We start from the raw sequence: 20,618 nt of genomic DNA on the forward strand, positions 1-20,618 counted from the left end.
ATGGCTTGGTATTCTCTCAGAAGTTTATACTGTAAGCAAATGTTTCACAAAAGCTAGAATACTGCACAAAGGTAGGTCAAAGCTTCCTAACTAATTAGTTTTACTGTTTAAATATATCTGCCTGTATCTTTAAAGGGGCACTGTTGACCTCAAAGAGCATGTCAGAGCAGCCTCCTGGCTCATGTACAGGCACCCAACGAAGCTAGGTACAGATACTGCACATGAACCGGTATAAGTGACCAGAAACCCAGTCTAAAACTGTAACAGAACAGAAGTTCAGCACACAAACCAGTTTCAGAATGATGGAACTCGGTCTAACACATACCTGAATGGATGTAGTATTAAACTTAATCGGTTTAGGTTTGAGCAGTATCTCAAACTTCTGTCCTAGATCCCGTAGTGAATCACCTTATTTTGCTGTCCTCCAGCACCCCAGGTGCTCCTTGCACAGCACTAGCCTCACTCAACCTGTGCTCATCTGTTTCAGGCAGCGCTGAGCCAGCCCCACCCCAGGGCTGTTACAGACAGCAGCCAGAAAATCATGTCTCCTGCCTGCATAGCCAGGAAAAACGGGGTGGCGGGGGACAGAGTCCTCCGCCACTGAGCAGGCCCAGCTAGGAGCAGTAGCTCAGAGCTACATGCTGTCTGCAATGCTGGGAACTGGAGGTGGGGAGTAGGGAATGGAACACCCCACTGCACAGGCCCAGCCCCAAGCAAGCAAGATGGGGGGAGGGGGAGAGCAGTGGCAAAGCGCTTCATCCTCCCAGCCTTTCCCTGTCCCCCAGCCACTGCTGACAGCTGCAGCAAGGAGCAGCAGCTCAAAGCCACATGCTATTTGTTGTGCTGGGAACTGGGGCTGGGAGGGGAGGAAGCCACGTGAATTCAGCCTGGTACCTACCAGCCCCAAGTCAACAATCTGCCCCACCTCCATGTGGCAAGGGGCTCCACTCCTGGCTCCCAGCATGGGGGACAGGCACGTGGCCCCAGCCCCGTAAGATGGAGGCATTTTAGTTCAAAAGCACACTGCCACCATTTTCTCTGTGCTGACACACATTTCACCACTCATACCACTACATGTGGTGCAATACTGACTGCTTACACATGTAAATGTCTGTTAGTTCCAGTTAATGCTGGATATTTGCTACCAGAAACATTTTGATTCTTCTAATTCTGGAGATCAAGATGAATGCCCAGTATATGCAAACAGCAGCAACAACAAAAAGCTTCTCAGCATTCTAATTTAATCTACCATAAGCATGATTCTTTCAAAATAAAATGTGTAAAAATAGCAGTAGAATGGCTCTAAGCAGAGTACAGCCATCATCAGAGAGATTCATCCCTGGGGGAATTAAAAGCACTTGACTTTGCTTCTTGCCTTATAATCAGCCAATCTCATTATGCCTTCCTGCCTAATAATTATAGATCTTATTAAGGAAGATAAATTTGATAAAAAAAAAAGTAATAGGCATTACAAATTGCATGGTTTCCAAAGGGAGAGGGGAGTTGCTTAATTATAGATGCCAATGAGAATATGACTTTATTTAACCCAATCACTATCAACCCTCTTATTGTTAATATTATTAAATTACATGATTTAACAAGAATACCAAGCAGCACAGGCCATTTCTGAGAACAAGCAATGTGAAAAACTTCAGCTAAGAAGAAATAATTGACCAGATCCTTAGCTGGTATGTCTGACATCTGTTTCAGTGGATCTAAACAATTTACATCAGCTCTAGGTCTAGCTGATCTGCCAACAGTCAACTGTTAATTGTTTAACTGATAATTGTTTCTTTGAACAGAGGTAAATTTTCAGTATACTTTCTTCTCTAAATATAGACACCAGCCCATACCACAGTTTCCACCCCCCTCACTTATCCAGTCATTAAATTACTTTGAACCATTGCTACTTCTATGTAGAGTTAAAGCTGTCTGCCAGATAGGGCTTCCCACAAGGTTGCAACAAAATCAGCACTCCTGAGTTTCCAAGTGATTAGGCAAGGACAATTTCACCGTAAATGTCTGGAAAACATCTAGTATCTCATGAGTGATATAATAAAACCAACACTAAAGAATAACGACAGCGATGAACACAAGCCATTGCATGGGAAAACAGACTAGAGGCCAAATTGAAAGCAGAGTTTTAAAATCTCAAATGTAAATGTCTTCATTAATGATAAGACTCCTAAGATAAAAAGCACTCTGCCCCAGGTCTACAACCTGTGACTAAGGTCATATGCCAACTACTCTATTTATGAACTGAGGTAACTTTTAAAGTCCCCAGAGAAGGTCTTCTGATATTTAACAAGTGTCTTTTGCTTTGTTGAGTCAAGTTTTATCTTCCTCCAGGTTGGGAAAGGAGGTGCTCTAGCAGTCCTAGCCAGATTCTTCCCCCCACACACTTTCCCCTTCCCACTCCCTGCACACACACTACTCTATTAATTTCAGTAGGTCATCAAAATTTGGCCATTGGTTATTCTAGTCAAAGCCCTTGCAAAAATTATGAACTACAGTTAATTTCATTAGACCAGGGGTGTTCAACTTCCAGCCTGCAGGCCAGATGTAGCCTACAGAGCTATGATGAAGCCAACGAGACTCACCCAGAATCAAGAAGCTTGGCAGTAGGGGAGCGGTGGCAATACTGCCTCTCTCCCAAATTTCCAAGGCCCACATGGCAAGTCAGAGTCTGGCCATGCTCTTTCCGCCCTGCACTGCTAGACTGCACACCTCTCCTGTGTGGGGTCAGGTTGGGGTTGGGCCCTCCTCTATACAGCTGGATAAACTCCTGCCACGCCTGCCCTAGGTGTTGGATAGGGAGACCAACCACTGGACCTCCAAGCATAAAAAGCTGGGCATCACTGCATTAGACTGAGGAATTTCTACTAAATTAGGTATAAGGATGAGCATTTTTTCACTGTCTCCCAGCTTGGAGGGAGAGTATTTAATATTTCTGATCATTTCAAGTTTCTATTATTATGCTAGATTTACACATTTTTCCCTTAGATTATAATGATTCAATTCTTTTTTAATATGTAAATGTTAACCTACTCATTTCACTAATTTGACCCAGGATCAGAAAGATATGCCTTGGCATAGAGCAACTCTGTGCTTTCCTCCTTATAACATAAATGATCTCTGTCTTTTTTCTTAGATTTTTTTTTTAAAGTGATGAATTATTTACAGCAACCAATTTAGCTGGGGTGAAAAGTCCTACATATCATTTGGTAATGAAATGAAAAGCAATTTGTTCCAATTTACAGGTGATGTATTCTAATACTGATATTGATAGGGTGGACTAATGACATCATCAATGTAGACATGCACACTGAAGCAGATATACTCTCGATAGAAATATTAAAATGTATTACAGGCAGTACAGACTCTTTTCAATACCCATTCTTTATTTTGTCCTGATGTTTACAAACCACTAGAAAGTTTAACTTCAAAGCAAGTATCCTTTATGGTAAACACAATTAGTCTTCACAAATTTGTTGACTAGGATTTTTCAATTTTTTTAAATACTGATGTTGACACATGTGAAAGAGAGTACAATATGTAATGTGTCTTGTATAAGAAGCTAAACTAAGCATATAAACACACCAAACTCTGAGTAGGCAGCAATCTTTTGGACCAATATAAATGTTTAAAGCTAAGGACTTTCACAAAATCTCATTTCTAGTTATGCAGTAAATGTTAATCAATAACCCCAGCTTAGATCTCTTTACGCTCATAGGTATTTTATCTGCATTTGCCAATACCCAGAAAGTACTTCCAAACTCTCAAGAATAATACTAAACCTGTTCATTTCAAATTACTACTAGAGATCGAAACTGTTTTGGATTGACTAATGCAAGTTATTGGCTAATAAGTAATACAAGAATTAACTAATGCACATATGCCAATAAGAAAGCATTTTAAAAAAAATAGAAGCATTAATTTTTCAGTTCAGCCTTCCACAGCAAAAACAAGAATTATAGGAACCATTTGGCACCTTCAGTTATATGCACTTGCACTGTGTGGGCACTATAAGGAAACTGACGTTCTGAAAACCTGGCCTTCAGCACAAATAAGATCATACCAAGGGTAGTTTAGTATGTAGCATGGCGCATTAAACAACTGAAAAATTACACGGCCATCTGGAATGCTACTCGGAAAACATATTTCCTTATAGTTCAACACATTGCTTAAATACATTGAGACTTTTTGCAACATCAAGGCAGATGTAAGCAATATGTTTAATATTACTGACATCACCAGACTGATATTACAAATAGTAGTATGTCTGTTTACTGTTTTATTTTTCCTGAATAATTACTTGGGTGCAGCTGGTAATTACAGAATATACAAAAGCAAGCAAATAAAAACAATGCTTGGCATGACAATATGATAGTAAGGTAGGGAATGAGGCATGAAGACACAAAAGATGTTAGGCCTGACTTCAACAGCTCTGGTGGCTTCAGAAAATAAAAATAAATTGATTCTCAAGCAGATTTTATTTATGTATTTACTTACTTTTTACACACACGCAATCAGCAGGATTTCAAAGCATCTCAGCCATTAGCCTTCATGAGTGAAAAACAAACAAGCAGAAAGAATACCACTCCAGCCAGTTGATAAAAAGCTGTCTGCAGATCTCGTGTTTCCTATTGTTGGAGGCTAGGTTGCTCAAGAAATGTATCCATCCAAAGCTTACTAAAAGTATAGCCGTGTCAATGCAGATCCTGGAAGAGCGCTACAAAGCTGGCAACTGATTATACTAGAAAAATTTGTGAGTTAATGGCTAGCACACGTGGATGCTATTTCTATTTAACTCTATAAGATTGGATGGGGAAAGAGAAAGCTAAAGGTTAATGCTTGTTTGCAGCTCTCTCCGATACACATTACCCATGATTGAACAGCACCTGGGGAACTGGCACAATGATTTCTAGAGAATCAAAAACTCTTCATCTTTTGGAAATGCTCACCTCATGGTCTAGTAATATTTTTATTTGATTTTCCAAGTAAAAATGATGTATAATACATCTACAGTTGTTTAAGACTGTGATCATTATAGGAAGGTATATCATTTGTAAGGACACACACATATACACACACACTTTTTGCTCTCGAGTGACCCTTTCCCCAGCATGAACATACCATCAGCTGTCATCTCTGCTTTTGAGTTAAAGAATATTATCAAATTAATTCCTAAAAGATAACAGTTTGTCATTTCATCCTTAGCCTCTCCGCCTCATTGTTCCTATCCTCATGAAGCATTTTGTGATTCTGGAATGATAGGTGCAACATAAATAAAAGAGTACTTTAAAAAAAATCAAGCAGAGAGCCCTTTAAATCAGACTTGTCTGTATTATTACCTTGCCCCTCTTGAAGATGTCTTTGTAATACCATGTGCAATTCAGGCAGACAACTTTACTTCCATACTAGCTAGCAATGTAATTCTGAATTGTCACAACAGCTGTAAATAGAAAGATAAAATAAATTAACCTGACAAAATACACTGTGATAAGAAAGTCACACTGCTGTATTAGAGTTGCTGTGACTATTTCATTTCACTCAAACTGAGCTATGCTCAATAAATAAAACATAACACACTGATAAAAAATAGTCTCCAAGCTTCTTGCAACACAAGTGGACTAGATTCCCTGCATAATATGCGAGAAAGCAGCAGCCCCATACTAAATGAGGAAACAAGATTTCATTTTAAATACCAAAACAGTACAAAGTTGACAGTTTCACAATCAGAGATATTTGCAAAATGCCAGGCAGGCAGCCAGATGGGTTCAACAGAAACTCCCTTAAGTAAGAAAATAGCAAATTAAAGGGAGGGGTAAACAGCAAGAAAAGGCAATTAAAATTGTGGGAGGATATTTGTCACTAAAAGACCAAAGTAACAGATGATTGAGGTCTTATTTGAAAAAACCCACCATACACTGAGCTAATGGAAGATGAAGTCAGTGAATTAGCAGCTTAATACCACATACAAACCCACAAAATCCCTGCATTAACATAAAAGGGAGCAGCCAAGTTATTCACTTAGTCTGTCATAATCCTCTCTAGAATTCATTTGAATAATGACCTATTAATATCCGTGTATATAAAATTAAAAAGGTGTCCTAACTGCATTTTACTGATGTAATCATCTCAATCAACCAAAGTGACACATAGGGTACTTGTTCTTCAAGATGCTCTGTCTGAGCCTAATTTTGCTTCCCTTGAGCCATGCTTTTGACTTCAATGGGAGCAAGACTGGGCCAATTTTAGTAAGAGATTTAAAGTATAAGCAAACAGTTCAAGAGAGATTGTTAAACCCTGAGGAGAATATGTATTTTATTCAACATAAAAACTCTTTGATCTTCATGGCACACCTCACAACCTTGCCACATCTGCACAGCATTTTTGTAAAATTCTTTGGAGTTTAAGACAACAAAATGATGTAACATTTTCTCAAGTAATTGCACTCTATAAAATGAATAACAGAATTACCAGATGGAGACAGAAATCAACTAATTACTACTATTCTTATTACTCTTCAGTGCCTCTTGCGAATACACAGTATGACTACATTTCCTTTCTTTCATCTTTTTGGATCTGTGCAGCCCCTGCTTGAGGTGAAAAGATCATTTATATTTGCCCTGCAGACCCATGCAGAAGAATATTCCAGATTAGTAGAAGATGATTTCTACGGACAACTGCTCTCTGCAAACCTGACAGTCCTCCTTAGCCACAGCAGTGTAGTTCCAGTTGCAATCACTTTGCCCCTACCTGAGTTCTGCTGTGGTTTTTTGCCAGTCATCAGAAGGAAGCCTTAAAGAAGTTATTGGAATCTGAAACAGGATAAGGTAGACTTCTACTAGCATACCCACGGGTTCATGAGGTATGGGAACATGCAGTTCTACCCTCTCCCTCAAAAAGTCCTCTCCTGTCCCAAGAACTGGGAAAGAATGGTTCAAGGGAGATTTCCCCATTCCCCACAAGCAGGGGAGATCTGATTATAGAGGGACAGCGTGTGAATAAGCAGAGAGGATGCCCCAGCCTGAGCTTGATTCAGAATGGTATTACTTAGTGGTTGCCTCTACACCAGGGTGCTGTGGGGTGTCGCACAATATCAGCACCGTTAGGTGTGCAAACACCTACACACAGTTCACAAGATAAACTTATATATTTCAAATAGGAATAAAAAGTGTCAAAAGCCATCTGATCTGTTGTGATCCCTGAGTTCTGTGCAACCGAAGAACTGCTCTACTGTTTTTCTGTAGTCAAAAAGCAAGTTAAAAATACAAGCTGGCATTTTCAGAGGGATGCCTTGAATCTCACAAGATTGAGAACCACTGATGTAGCTATTCCACCGTCCTTTATTTTATATACAGTAAGCCTGAAACCACTGCCTTTGGAGCCAATGAGAGTTGTACAGTGAAGTGCAACAATAAAAAAAAGTGTAGCATTTGATATATTGCAGGTAACTTGTAGCTGCTTCCAAAGACATCAAGAATTGGTTTCTTTGATAAGTGCATATATTTTGTTTTTCATCACACTCCTATGCCCTCTAGTGGCCCTAGCTATTATACTTTAGTTTTCATGTTTTTCTCAGCACTTAACACTTATGACTACATTCAGCTTTTTCAATTACAGAGTTTTAATTCCTGCTATCTGTTGTGTCAGTTTAGATTAAATAAATGGGTTCTGTGATCTCAACCCATGGCAGGAGCTGCCACTTAAAAAAGAAACAAATAACACCCCCCCTCCCGCCCCGAACCTTATAAACATTTTGTTCAAGACACAAAAACAGAAAAATTCAGTAAAGGCATTTAAATATACAGTTTTAAGTAAGGTGTTTATGTTAATAGTATTCCTTATTTCATTCTGTCTTTATCAGTTCCTGAGTTAGTTTCATTAGACCCTTGTGTTTAGAATAATCCAGTCTGTCTTGCATAGGTACAAAGTTTTTGATCATGAAAAGCATAACATCTACATAATGCTTAAGAAATTGCAATACAGAAGACATGTTAAGTTCAGCCATTACAAAGTAATAATGAATTAGGGCCTCCAAATCCTGCAACTGATTTAAAAATCTGATTTTTAAAAAATCCAGGTTCCTATTCTTTGCTTTATAGTTGGGGGAATTTAGGGATCACAATTTCAAGTTTCTCTGTAACTGTGAATGTTGTGTTAAAAATAAAATTAAAGCCAAGAGACCCATGCAATCAATCTCCTTCAGAAAGCAGTGCTTTAAGAAAAACTCCAATACATTTTGACACTTGTTTTCAACTTGCAAGAGTTATCAGCATTGGGAAGGTTGTGGCTACTATGGACTGCCATCAATTCGGTCTTATACCTCTAAAGTTTGTCTGTATAGCTTTACAAACTGAAAATAGAAAATAAACAGCTATAAAAATATTGGTCAACATAATTTCCCTGATAAAAGAGTACAGTAGTGTAACAGCTCTTGCACAGATGAGAGGACAACATACTTTATTTGTTCAAATCTAAGATGACCCCTCCCCCCAAATATTAGATTGTAGACATGGAAAATTAGATATTTGTTTTAATTTTTCATGTCTGTAATCTCATTATTGGAGGGTCATCTCAAATGCATCCCTCTGCTGCCACAGAGAAACTAATAGCAGGAAAACCAGCAGCTGGCACGAGCAGAGGAATGGGGTGAGGAGGACCTGCCTCATGCCTCTTGTTCCCACAGCCACTTGCTTCCTGTGCCTGCCCACCTGCCACCAGTCCCATCCCCTCCCAATGCCATCCCCCTCCTACCACTTGTCCCATTCTTGTGCCCGTCCTTCCCTTCCCTTAGCATCTGCTCTTGCTCTGTCTCCACTGACAGCGTGGAGCACACAGCTGGCCCACGCAATATCATTAACTCTGGTTTCAGGCTCCCGCTCCAGTCCAAGTCAGGGCTGGAGCCTCAGCAGCTCCCCTGCCACTCTGCACACCCCTTCCCTGTGCTCCCCCTGCAATTGTGCTCCTTCCCCAAGCCTGTTACCTGCACTTCTCTTGCACGCTCCACTTCCCCTGAATCCTATGTGCCCCTTTCCCTATGGCTGATGCCCCTTCCTCTGCAGGCTATCCCTGCACTCCCCTCACTCTGCATCCCTTCACCTGGACTCTCCCTACCATGCCTTCCCCCCAGCACCGTGTGCCTTTTGAGGTCCCCCGCACGTTCCTTCATGCAATGCAAGTAAATACAATATTAACTGAAAATTTAAAACCGAAGTTGTTTATGAGAGTCTCATTCTGTAACAATGGGGCATGATGTTTAATTTTCCACTTCTGTTTTTCCTGTAACAGAGCATCAGATATATGACTGAAGAAAACTAGAATTTCCCCATTTCTTTTAGAAAATGAGAGATATGAACTCGATTGAGAAATGTTGGCCTGCAGCTGCTAACAGAAGAAAAGCATCACAATCCTACTAGCTTTCATTGAAAGTATATTTTCAGACCAATGACTAGAGAATCACGCAGACCATTCCCATTACTTTTAGCAATGATTGCACCATATATCCTTATCCAGGTTTCTGAAAACTGACCCATCTTATTTGTAATAGGGTTATTCTTATTTGAATAGAGAAAAGATATTTTGATTTCTATCTCCCTTGGAGAGATATTCATATTATACTCACAAAGCCCAATGAATCAGAATTGATTATAAAACTAGAGATTGAAAATAACTCCTCTTGTTAGGAAGTTCTGAAGAGGTTAATCTGGAAAAGGCAAAGTTTAGAAACTTACTAGATACTGTTTTGTGCCTGAAGGATAAATTAACCAGTGAAAAACCTGTCCCAATGAAGTACCATTCTAACTCAGTGTTTCATTGGTATCCTATTATGCCACATGGGCCTACTAGAGAATTTTGGGTGTGGCATTTTGTGATACACACAGGGTGTGTCTACATGTTCATTAATGCACCAGAACTACTGCACTTTAAGTTTAGTACGTATTTGGTTAACCAAGTACTAAATCAATAAGTAGTAACTTGCGCTACTGCACACTTGCACAGTAGCGCCAGCACATGGGTTTTTAGTGATGCTTACTGTACAGTAGCCTAATACTACTGAGTAGTAGCTTATTAGTATGATTTTTGCCCAGCACGCTACTGCCCAGTGTTATTAAGCTACTGTGCAGTTATTGTCTTGTGTAGACACACCCACAGATGTTTCTTTCTAGCATGTTCAGGCAATTCCTATTAAAAGAAATACTTAAACATAGCTTGTTCAAATAAAAATAGCAGTTAGCTAGGAGGAACAGGGCAAGGGGAGGTTCATCATCATCATCATCATCCACAACAACAGACCAATCACTTTATTTGTCTGTAAACGTTTATCTACATTGCTCACGCTGTAATAGTGTTGTGGCCATAACGGTCCAGGAAATATACAAGAAGCAAGACTTGTTTAGTGGTATCTTTTATTAGACAGGCTCTATAGAGGGGAAAGATGCTACTCAAGCTTGCAGGCACCAAATGCACTACAACCATGGACTTAACACAATAATGGTTTTATGGCTTATTACTATTTACCTGCACACATAATAATGACACTTCCCTTCTAATGCAGAGGTGAGGTGGGGTGGGGGGTGTTCCCGCATTATTAGGTCTATCTCAGCTGTATTCATTTGGTCTGTAACTACGTCTGGTAACTTATTTTTTGCTTCATAGATTTACCACCCTCTTCCTTTCTAGGGAGGAAGAAAATTATACATTTTAATTTGTGTAATGGGGTTAAACAAAAGTAATTGTTCTACCTGGCATTTAATGTAAGCTGTATCTCTTCTTTTCCAGACCTGAGAAAAAGTGTTTTATGCTTAGAAGTTTATTTAATCTCTCTCCTATCTATATAGTTGGTGCAAAAAATATATATTACCAAATAGTGCTCATCCACACTATGACCTTTCAGTGGAAAGCTACTCAGTGAAAGAGACTAATAAAAAGCAAAATTATAAGTATATAAGGAGTGTGCATCAGGATCTGGGGGAACGCCTGTTCACCAGAGCGCCCCAAGGGATGAGAAGGTACAATGGTCACAAACTCCTCCAAGACTGTTTTAGGCTGGACATAAGGAAAAACTTCTTTACTGTCCAAGCCCCCAAGGCCTGGAATAGACTCCCTCCAGAAATAGTGCAAGCACCTACTCTGGACTCTTTTAAGAAATGTCTGGACGCTTATCTTGCTGGGATCCTTTGACCCTAGCTGTCTTCCTGCCCCTGGGGCAGGACCCAATGATCTTCTGAGGTCCCTTCCAACCCTAATGTCTATGAAATCTATGAAAATTAGCTAGGTATTTTTCATTCTCTTTTTTGAGAACAATGTTTGTTGTTCTCTCACTCGGTTCCTGCACTGTCAGCCTCAAGAGCTCAGTAAACACCCCTTCCCCATCCCCCCCACACAGAAGGGGGCCAAAAATTATTTTAAAAAAATGATTAAATAATATTTTTGGTTTGACTTCTGAATTTTTGACACTCCCTTGCCTATCACCAGCATGTATGCTGTCAGCTCTCACCAGTTTATAGCCAGTAATATGTTTTCAGCCCAAGAGCTATTGCTAGAGGATTAGTACCCCAGGGTAAGCACTGTACAAATACATACAAAGCTGTCCCTGCCCTCAGGAGTTGACAATCCAGTGCAAAGCAAAATAGTGAGTTTGTGACGGGGAAGCTGGAAGGGAAATTTGACCTTATGTCAAAGTGGGATTATTTAGAAGAAGAGCAACTTTCAACCCCGGCTGAGCCGGGCAGGATTCAAAGACCAGAAGATGAAAGGCTCTGAAGCTCATTAGCAATGCCCTAAAGCATCTCAGTGCCACACAAGTGTTATTGTTAAACCTTCAAGAATCTGGCTTGCTTTCTAGAAAGATAAGTTGATTAAATTAACTTTTGACCTTTTGGGATTTTCTGCTATATGGTTAAACAGGCAAGAATCTTCCACACCTTACTCTGGGTCTGAAACACTCTAGCTGTCTGCTGCAGTCTGTTTTCAAAGGGGCAACTCTTATTAACCGAAATACAAACAGTAAAGTGCAACTGTAAAACAAATATGAACAACGTCCCGGTTCATTTCTAAATACAGTGCTTTGCATTGTCATTCTGACAATCAGCTGTCCCTAGGGTATGGCAAATCGGGGTGACTGCCCTGGGCCCCATGCTTTGGGGGGGCACAGAGCCGGGTGGAGCAGCTATGGTTGCTTCCGTGGGGCCTGCCCGGAGCTGGCGGCTCAGCTCTGTGCCACAGAAGAAGCACGGAAACCCCTCCCCCCTTTGCGGGGGTACCATAGCCCCGTGCAGTGTTAAGGGGGCCGTGCGCAGGCTGATTTGCCCTGGACTCTGCACTTCACTAAGGTCAGCTCTGCTGACAGTTACTTAAGAGTCTTTATGCTGACATGCTTTCTACCTCTTAGGTTATCAAATTCCAGCACAGATCATAAGCGGAGTCTGACTCTACTACCTTCATAGCCGTATCACCGATTTCTTCCAGTTCCACTAAAAGAGTTATAGAGAATGGGAAAACAGTATGCACTTGCAGTTATCCTCTGAGACTCAGCACACAGAGGGAGATGTAACAAACCTTTGGGAGGGGCACATTATGGAATTTTTTGCATCAGGATTCTTGGTTTCTGTTGTTGGTTTTGGAATTCTATTGTGGAAGGGCTATAGGCTGCATTATGCAGTATTGCTCTTTTTGGGTTATTGGTAAGGAATGAACCTGGTTCCACCTTTAGGCATAGAAGCATTTGCATCTTTCACGTGATCTAAACAAGACTGTCCAACTGGTGGCATGAACACTGGCAGCTCCTTTTTAAGATATTGGCTTTCTTCCATATGCCAGAAAGAACCAAATCTAGGAATTCAGTGCATGAGCTTCTGGGCTGGGGTTTACAACATTCACTCTCCACCCTTCTGTTCTCATGAACCTGCAATCCCATTGCTTCCTCTCTGCTTCCAGAAGCCAAGACAAAATCTTGCCCAGAGGGAGGAAAAGAAGTAAAACAACAGTAAGTAATTTCCATCTAACGGGTAAAGAGCAAATTAGTTTTTCTTTCAGTTTGAATAATATGTGTTAATCCTACTACATTTTTCAAAAGACTTGAACTGACAGTATTTTGTTAAGCTCAGTTTGTCTCTTTTTTCCTACCTTACTTTTGAACGTTTTGTTCACTCTTCCTGTCCTGTTTGGAACAACAATCTCAGCTCTGGGGAGACGACAGCTACAAACTATGCTCATATCATGCTGGTGTGAAAGTGGACATGCATGCTGGGCCAGATCTTGTAAGGCCTCTGTACTGCAACTGGGTAACTAGGAGTCAGCAACACTCAACCCCTAAGCAGGGTCAGCTAAGTCTGAGCCTGCTGTTTGGGTCTAGGGCTTTTAAGCAGCACCTGTCCCCGTAGTACAACAAACTGGCTTCAGTCTGTGAAGGGTCTGTGAATGACTCTTGCCCATGTGACTCCTTTGGTGCTTGCTCCAGTATCCCTGTCTATGTAACTAATCTCTGAACCTTGGAAACCCAGTCTGACCACAGCTTGCCTCCTGACACCTGCTCTTGCTAACACCTCTGGTTCAGCACGTGACTCCTGGTTTGACTTTGGCTTTTCTGCTGACTACAGTTGATGGTAATGCCCTTCCCACACCCCCAGATCTAACACCTTGGTAGGCCCTGATGAATCTTCTGATTTGGGCAAACTGTATTTAGACTTCAGTTTCCTGGAACAGGAGAACAATGGTGGCTTTAATCACTTTTACCCCTCTCCCAGCCAAGGTAGGGATCACTCTGGCCTGCTCTATCCTGTGCCTGCTGGGTTCTCCAGCTGCTGTTCCTGCACTGTGCATCACCACTGCCCAGAAAATGGCTGGTTACACCTCTGCTTATCAGGGAAGGCTCAAGAATTGAGTTTCCCTAGAACCATAAAATTTGTACACAAAAGAAAAATAAAAAACTATTATAAAGGGCATAGTATCAATTGTTCTTCATGCCTACTGGTGTTAAGACAAAAAGCAACTGGTTTGATTTGCAGCAAAGAAAATTTAAATGAGGTATTAGGAGTAATTTTATGTATAATGAGGCACTGGGACAAGGTTATCAAAGACTTCATGAGAGGTTTTTAAAAACAGGCTAGACAAACATGTCATAGATTTTTTTTTCAATGAATACTTATACTACTTCAGAGACAAGCAATCAGCTAGCTGACCTCTTTAAGGTCCTTGTACCAATCCTATTTTTCAATTATTTCCATACCTTGTGTGGTGTTTCTCATGTTCCTCTCCCTTCACATATCAATAAAGAATTTTTCTGTAGATTGAACTCTGAGGAAATGGTTTGATTGTACACTATTGTCTAAGAAAATTTTGAATGATGCTACTTTTTAACCTAAGAGAATCTACTGATTAACTAAGTTATATGTTAGTAAAAACTCTCAAGAAACTATTAGAGATGCTGTTTTTGCTACGGCAACTGCATGCCCCTGCATGTGGGGACACACACCTCACAAGTATAGAACGGTGCACTGTCTAATTAGCTCTGTGAAAACCAGGGTTTCTTAGTTTATATTGGCTAAGAACAGACATCACAATTGTTATGCCTGGGTTTGTCCTGGAACAGAAAAGTTGAGGGATTGACGTGTATACACATCACCCTTCCCATTAGGGTTTAGTGAACAGCTAGAACTGTTAGCGCGTCTTATGCACACTTTTTAGGGTTTGTCCCAGGATAACAGATGTGGACATGTGAACAATTGCATTTTGTCCTTTGAGAAAATGGTCTGTCCCTGTCCCCCGTACCGTCCCCAACAAATGTGACATCTGTCTGTAGACCTAGTATGCCATATTCACGGACACATTCACAGCAGTTTAGAAGTTGGTGCATGCAGAGCTACGTGGGATCTCTCTGCGCAGTGCTGCCTTAAGTCTTATGGAGCCCAATTCACATCTATAATTGGTTATCTGGAACCAAGAACTAGAGACTTGTAGAATTTGTAACATGCAGGGTTTCACATCAGGTTACAGACTTTTGAAAATGACCTTACCAGTGGCTCATCTGCCTTCTATTTCTTTGAGTGGGGAGAGGCACAGTTTCAGATAGCGCTGATGACAGAGAATGTATTACTCCATGTGGTTTCTCTTTTATAAGGTTCCTTTTCCATTTGCTCTGCCTCAGGCAGGAACAAATGTTGACAGCTGAAGGGCTATCTCTTCCCAGGTCATCTTAAAACCTTGAACTAGGGCTGTCCAATTTCTGAGCTTGTGACAAGGCTTGTTGCCACAGGGGCAGCCGTGACATCCCTAGGTGGCCTTGCAGCTCCTGCCTGGCTCGGACTCTAATGTCACTCTCCCTAGATTCCTGGCCTGCTATGCCTTGTTTTTAATATTAAGGTTGATTCAGGTTGGCTGCCAACAGGCCTTAGAGTGAGCCCTAATTCCAATAAATTTTTACTGGGTCTCTTCAGGTCACACTAGGCTCAATCCAGCCATCAGGCCTGATAGGTCCCTCCCAGTCTGGCTGCCTGGTCCTACTGCAGAGCACCTCTAGCCTTAGGGACTTGTGTGGCTCCTTTTCCACCCCTACACCATACCCCAAGCCTCACGGATGTTCTTTCTCATTGTCATGACTATTTATATTCTTGGGCCTTCAAACCCCCTGGTCCCTTCCTCAGTTTCCCCCTGCACTCTCAGGCCCCTGGCCTCAAACACAGCCCCTCCCCCAGGCTCTGGGATCTCCTGGTTTGGGTCCCAGCCTTTTTCTAGGCTCCAGGATCCCTTACTGGATTTAATTCTCTGGGTCTCTTCCTTGCATTTAATCTTTTGAGGACTCATAGGATTTTGTCTGAGGGCATCTGCATTCTCTAAGGAAGTCTTGAGCCTGTCCCAGCAGGGCTCAAGATTAAACTACAGGTGTAACGCAAAACAAACAAGATGCTTCTCAGCCCTCTGATAGACACCTCAAGCCCTCTAAAGGGTTAATATAAAACAAAAGCCACTTGCCTGTAAACCCAGTCTTTTCTCAGCTAGTCCCCCCTGCTCCACACACTGTGGGGCTGTGGCCTGGTGGCATGGGAGTGAGGGGCACTGGGTGAAGACTGGCCATTTATATTTACAAATAGGGCCTGGTACAAAAAAGGTTGAGAACCACTGGACTAGACAATCTTGAGGTCACTTCTGACTCTAAATTTTCTAAGATTCTGTGATTGTCCCTTGTGAAGAACTCATGAAGGCTGCAGCAGGTCAGAGCAGTTTTAACACCACATGTTCCTCTCTGAAACATCTGGTGTGATCTTGTGAGGCACAGGCCCCTGCCACGTTACATAAATGATGCAATCCACAAACAAATTGCATAATAAACGGAGACCGGACACACATGCAATGTAATTATCATGTGCTAAGAACCAGGGTATAACTGTCAGGTACAGTTGCTTACTGTTGCATATTACGTATATCATAGAATCATAGAAAATGAGGGTTGGAAGGGACCTCAGGAGGTCGCATCTAGTCCAACACTCTTCTCAGAGCAGGACCAGCCCCAACTAAATCATCCCAGCCAAGGATTTGGGGTGTAGGTATGTGTGTTTGTACACACACATATACACACACTTTGCATGGCAGCTATAAGACAGACCCAACCAGCTCTCAAGTTCGGCTTGAAAAGGTGAACAGCTGCGGAGGTGGTTTCTACCCGGCTGCTACAGGTCCCAGGGTGGCTCCTGCCACAGCACTCCCATTGCATGGCTCCCCAGCAGGCTGTACCCTCGCAGCTGAACATCAATGTTCTGGCCCCCCATTCACGCGGCAGCCCAGAACCAGCAGCCTCCCAGCCCTCCATCTCTAGGGCGGGGTCAGAACCTAAAACAGCCAATCCGCGTGCGCGGCTCCCGCGGCACGCGGGAAGCGAGCTGGGTGAGTTCCAATTTCGCACTCGCATCCTACGCCGTGACGTCACTGCGCGGCGTGTTTAGGCCGGGCGGAACCCTTCCCCTGTAGGGAAAGGGGCGGGGCGGGAGGGGAGCCTGAGGCGGAAGCGAGGGTTGATACCTCGCTCCTTTTCTCACGGGGAGCGTCTCGGCGCTCGCGCTCCGGTTCGCTCCGCGGCAGAAGATGTTGGAGACGCTGCGCGAGCGGCTGCTGAGCGTCCAGCAGGACCTCGCTTCAGGGTGCGTCACGGGGCGGGGCAGGGCGCGCGCGCGCTCTCGCGGGGAGGGGTGTTGAGACTGTTACCCTCAGGCGCGGGGGGGGGGCAGCTCTCACCCCCCTTGTGCCAGGGTGGGGGTAATGCCTGATAGCGTCACTGCGGGGGAGGTTTGGCATTAAAAAGGGCCTCAACCTTCCCCCCAGAAAGGAAAGGGGGGAGGAAGCTCTCGTATGGCCAGGTTTTTAAAGCTGGAAAAACCAGGCATAGGGTCACCTTCCAGTGCCTGGTCTTGCCCCAGGCAAGGTCCCTGGGGTAAATACGATCTCTTTTATTAGACCTACTAACATAGTTGGAAAAATCCTTGTTTACTAGCTTTTTTCTTCACTTCTTTGCAAGGGTGTTTATGCCTGAAAGCTGGCAAAGAAGATTTTTTCCAACTATTTTAATGGGTATAATAAAAGATTTGATTTACCCCAAGGACCTTGCCTGCCTGTGTCCTTAGACCAGCACAGCTACAACCTACACCCCTGGTCTGGCCCCACACCTTGTGTCCTGTAATGCCCTTTGCCTCAGACGCTCTGTGGCTCGTTGGACCGTGGTGGCTGTTGGAATCCAGCGTGTGAACGACCATCTTGGAGGAGAGAGGTGGGGCTGGAAGGGACCTCCCGAGACCTCATCCAGCCCCCTGCCTGAGGCACGGTCAGCCCTGGACAGACCATCCCACACAGCCCTCATCTAAACCAGCGTTTCTCAACTCATGGGTCACAAGAATATATGAAAGGGTTGCGAACAAGCTTTGAAAAATGGATTGACCAACTTTGAAAAATAGATTCTCCTTTAAAGGAGAAAAATGTGGAAAACAGTGGCTTCTCTTTTACAGGATGGCAGACTTCCAGCTAGTAAGGGGCTGCATGGGGCTCCCTCTGTCCCACACACCTACCCTGTGCCCCATACACTGTGGGTATGGGCCAGTGGATCAGAAGTGAGGGGCACCAGCAGGGCCACGGGACTGTTTTCTACTTAAACTATTTACTGGGTTGGGACTGGCCATCAGTGTTTACAAATGGGTCCTGGTTCAAAAAAAGTTGAGAACCACTGATCTAAACCCTACAATAAGACTACTTTCAACCCTGACACAACAAGAGCTAATGCCTGAACCTGGCACAGGTAAATCAGGGGAACCACAGCAGCCAATGTCTCACTTCTGTAAAATGTCAATATACACTCAAGAGATCATGGGGAGAGGGCCATGTCCCCCACTATAGAGGAAAGCAAAACCCCATAGTCCATACTGGTTCGACCCCGAGGTAAAATTCGTTCTTGACTCCCCTGCAGCGGCCTCTTGGTAGCCTAACTGCTACCCCCCCGGGCCTGGGATGTCTCGCCTGTGCCCCCCATAGACTCCGTGCTTCCAAGCCCTTCAGTTGCCTTTGACACCCCTTTCCAGGACCAGCCTGAGTAGAACAATCACTTGTCCCTGTCAGATGGTAGTTAAAAGGCACCCAGAGGTGATGCTCTTTCGAATTGTGTTTGTTTCGTGTCAGCTGGCAGGAGTCTCATACTTTTGCTTGACCTTACAGGTTGAAGACTTTGGGTGACAAATCGAGAGAAGTCAAAGAAAGCAAACAGAGGTATTTTTGTGTGGTTTTATGGAGAGCTCTATCTCACTTATATATTTTTGTAAAACATGGTTTAACACATCATTTTTGTATGCGTACTATAGGAAGAGTGTCCTAAACTCTTCCTGTAGTAGACACACACAGTGGGTTATGTGACTTTGAAATTTAAGAGACTGTCCCTTGGATAATCAGACTTCCCCATGCTTGGGCAGTGTTTAGCATGATAGAGTTTTTTTACTTCGTGCTCTTTGAGATCAGCCAGCCAGCTTCAACTTTGGCCCTCCTAGTTGATGTGTTCTGTTGCGCAGCATTAACCATTTCCAGTGCATTTGTATGACAAGAACGGCAGTACTTTTGTGACTATTAAGCACTGTGGTGTTTATTTCCTGATTTGCCAGGTTTTAGCTTCAGAACAGAAAGAAGATCCTTGCAGGCTTAAAACAATGTGTTATACAATACTGTTATAATAAAAAGTATTTCAGAAGAGAATTCTTAGATTCGCCTCCAGGAATCTGGTGAAAGTCAATTGCAGTGTTTTCTAATGCAGTCATATCTGTCTTTTTCCCAACATTATTACTATAATAGCTGTTGATGGAAAAGGACACTCCTCTTGTAGTTACTGCCTAATCTGTTAAGCACATAGCTTAACAGATCTAAAATAAGATAGGCATTTACCTCGATGTATATGCTTAATGAACATTGCTTACAATATGTAGGCAGACCTGTCAATACTGTGGTATTACCAGCCCTGAACTATTTCCTTTCATTTTCAAGGCTTCTGACTGCAGCATTAAACTGATTATTAAGGGGCTTGAAAATGACGGACCAGCCCTGAAAGTGCCTAACTCCTTCACCAACCTTCCTTTTCAAGGCTTCAGCCCTTTGACAGCTGCTTCCTATTTTCTGTTTTTGATGCAGAGAGAAAGTACAGTCAGTTACAAAGTAGATGGTGGGGCTGAAAGCTGCTTTGTAAATAACCCTGTCTCCACCTCCCTCCCACTCTTTTTCCAATGTAAATTGGTAATAGCATTGTATTATGAACATTATGTACCTACCTGGTGTGAATAACCGGAATACATTGTACATACAGATTAGTTTAAATGTGTTTTAATGTGTTGAATGTATTTCATATAACTTCTTTATTAAAGTGAGGAGTATATGTACCTATCAGTTATTAACGTTAAATCAATTTAACTGTGCTTGTGAACTGTAATTTGCTGGAAGTCTTTATATGTATTCTTAAATCATCTTGCAACTAAAAGCTTGATACATGTTCATAATGTAGGCTAAGGCTAAAATATTTTGATGGGAAGAGGTGGAATAATAATTTTAGGAAAGTGCCTTCTTTACATGTGCTTATAACCTGCGCTAAAACATTATGATTGATTGTTTTGGGTGTGGTGGTTCTTGACATGATGGATAACATTTATAGAATCAAAGGACCTAATTTGGTCAAACTCCTTGTACACTGATAGGATTCACTGTTCCTGAACCATCTCAGATGCATACCCAACCTCATAATTTCTCTAGTTGCTTTGCTTCATTGTCGTCCTGCTTTTATGAGAGTTAGGTTGTTGTTAATGTTGTTTGTTTGTTTTTTTGTGGCCCCCCCTTAATCCCTGGTATTTCATCTAATCTATTTTTTTGTAGTTAAAACATTGCAACTTGTTCTGCCCTTTGTGGCAAGGTAGAACATTTTTTCTCCCAATATACTGTACTGTAGCCTTTCAGCTTTTGAAAACTGCCACTCTCTTATCCCCATAATGACCTCTCTTTTTTCATACTAAAGATTCGTAATTCTGTAAGGAACAATCCTGCACTAACTTGGAGCTGATCAGGCAATATTATTTGTTGTTATTTTTTTAACTTCTGTAATTTTT

The 20,618-nt window shown here is 42.3% G+C and overlaps 1 protein-coding gene across 2 annotated transcripts in view; it reads left to right on the forward strand.

Moving 5' to 3' along the window:
* The first annotated feature begins 16,998 nt into the window (after positions 1-16,998).
* Positions 16,999-20,618, forward strand: part of DTNBP1 (dystrobrevin binding protein 1) — a 110,241-nt gene continuing 106,621 nt past the window's right edge. Inside the window, exons 1-2 of one of the 2 annotated variants that reach the window (XM_019543671.1) lie at positions 16,999-17,141; positions 18,700-18,750. In XM_019543671.1, the coding sequence (XP_019399216.1) occupies positions 17,086-17,141; positions 18,700-18,750 (107 nt within the window). In that variant the 5' untranslated portion in view covers positions 16,999-17,085. The remainder of the gene's footprint in view (positions 17,142-18,699; positions 18,751-20,618) is intronic. The other variant, XM_019543660.1, reaches the window with a different exon arrangement.

Source organism: Crocodylus porosus, unplaced genomic scaffold (assembly GCF_001723895.1).
Source record: "Crocodylus porosus isolate Cpor-Errol unplaced genomic scaffold, CroPor_comp1, whole genome shotgun sequence".
Taxonomy (NCBI): Eukaryota; Metazoa; Chordata; order Crocodylia; family Crocodylidae; genus Crocodylus; species Crocodylus porosus.